The sequence below is a fragment of the Athene cunicularia genome, assembly GCF_003259725.1.
Source record: "Athene cunicularia isolate RWA chromosome 4 unlocalized genomic scaffold, athCun1 chr4_part2, whole genome shotgun sequence".
Lineage (NCBI taxonomy): Eukaryota > Metazoa > Chordata > Aves > Strigiformes > Strigidae > Athene > Athene cunicularia.
In genome coordinates this window covers 9037234-9039054 of record NW_020799099.1, presented here as the reverse complement: position 1 = coordinate 9039054, position 1821 = coordinate 9037234, and the positions used below count along the sequence as shown (strand labels likewise).

The 1821-nt window shown below is 52.1% G+C and overlaps 1 protein-coding gene across 1 annotated transcript in view; it reads left to right on the top strand.

Annotated features, from left to right (window-relative positions):
* The window catches only part of GC (GC, vitamin D binding protein), an 8577-nt gene extending 8081 nt beyond the window's left edge, over positions 1–496 (top strand). Inside the window, exons 12-13 of the mRNA XM_026847908.1 lie at positions 77–209; positions 305–496. Of these exons, the coding sequence (XP_026703709.1) occupies positions 77–209; positions 305–358 (187 nt within the window). The 3' untranslated portion in view covers positions 359–496. The remainder of the gene's footprint in view (positions 1–76; positions 210–304) is intronic.
* The last annotated feature ends 1325 nt before the right edge of the window (positions 497–1821 follow it).

The window sequence follows — 1821 nt, the reverse complement described above, 5'->3', positions numbered from 1 at the left end:
CCCCCCCCCCCAAATGCCATCGGGATATTTAATGCCCTCGGGTCCCCACTAAAACCCACCGGTCCCCACACCACAGGCTGCGGGAGAGTTTGACACAGATGATGCCAGAGGCTGGCCCCGAGCTGCTGGGGCAGTTGGTGGAGCAGCGAGCTGACTTTGCCTCTACCTGCTGCTCCCATAACTCACCACCCCTCTACTGCGCATCCAAGGTAAAGCTGTGGCCCCACACAACCCCCTGGCATGCTGGGGGCTAGCCCCTGCACCCCGGGGCTGCCCCTCGGCTCCTTTCCTCCCTGTTTTGCAGGTGAGCTTGGAGCTGGGAAAGGCGTGCGATGGAGGATCCTGCCTGCTGGGTTAGGTGCCTAGAGGTGAGCAGCTGGGGCAGGAGTCTGGCACACCAGCATCAGGGACGACTTCTCTGGTGATGCATGGATGGAAAAAGAGCAGGAAGAAAGGAGGCTGGACGACGCGCCCGCAGATGGCTGCTTTTCTTTGTGCTAGGTGAGGAACATGACACTGAGCCTGTGGCTCCCTGTCACCTGGCAGCACCACCACTGTATTCCTGCAATCATAATAAAGACTTTATAAAGCACCCTCACTGCTGCTGGAAAGGTTTTCTGCACCCCCAGTGCAGTGGGGAGGGCTGGGATGGGGCATGACCCTGGCTTTACATGCAGGAGAGGGAGGAGTGATCCCTGCTTTAGTCCTGGGAGTTAATGGTCGAAAAAATTAATCAAGAACACCAAAACCACTCATCAAGTGCTCCCGAAGATGGATTTCTGTGGGTATTTGGATATTCAGCTAGCTGGAGACACTAGCCCATCACCCAAGGTGGGGCCTCTGGGCACCCCCTGCAGCCCCAGCTTCCCTGCTCCATACCCCAAATCCTGCTCCCCTGCCCATATGAGACCCCCGCAGCTTCCCTGCCTGCCTGCCAAGCTGAGCCTAACCCTGCCAAGCACCGGCTGAGTTTTGGGGTGCTGTGAGCAAAGCAGCCCTGGCTTAGGAGGTAGGAGGATGGCAAACCCACATGGGAAAACAACGGGAAAATCCCCTGAGCCCAGATCTGGCATTTTTTTACAGAAGAACAAGAACTAAATACACCAATGAAAACAGATAAAGATACCTCGGGACACAGAGCTCTGCTGTGCAAAGATAAACCATCAAATTAAAACAGCTTGTGCTGTAGCAATAAAACACAGATGAGCTGAAGTGATAATCAAAGGAAAACAATAAATGAAATAGAGGGATACAAAAGTATCAGTGGCCTTACCAATGGGGCAGAGGGGCTCCATCTGGAAAGGGAAAATTGCACAAGAGGCAGAGAATTAATGGGCAAAATTGGAAGAAATCAATTTAAAGCTAATTTAGGCCCCAGAGTAATTACTTTTCAGACAGCCTTAGCAGTCAAGTTGCCACGCCCACCAGACCTGACCTTAAGTGAAAACAAGAAATGCCCATTCATGTTGGTTCCTTTCTGTACTGGAGAGCATCTTAGCCCCTGAGTCTCTTCTTGGTTTCCTCGTGATGTGAGAAAGGAGGTGGAACCATAGAGGACTGCACGGGGTAGCAAGACATTGTTATTATTATGGGGACAGAACTAGGAAGAAAGTGTAAGTTGCCCTTTTTTTTGTGCAAGGCACATGTCATTGGGCAAGATGAACACCCTTTCTCTGCATCGATGTGGAACACACTCTCCAAGTACAGTAACACACAGGCAGTTACCACCAACCTGGGGCTGGACCCAGCTGCATTGTAGCAGTGAATGCACAGACACTGAGACACCGCTTCCACCCACCCATTACCCTGTTACATCATGCT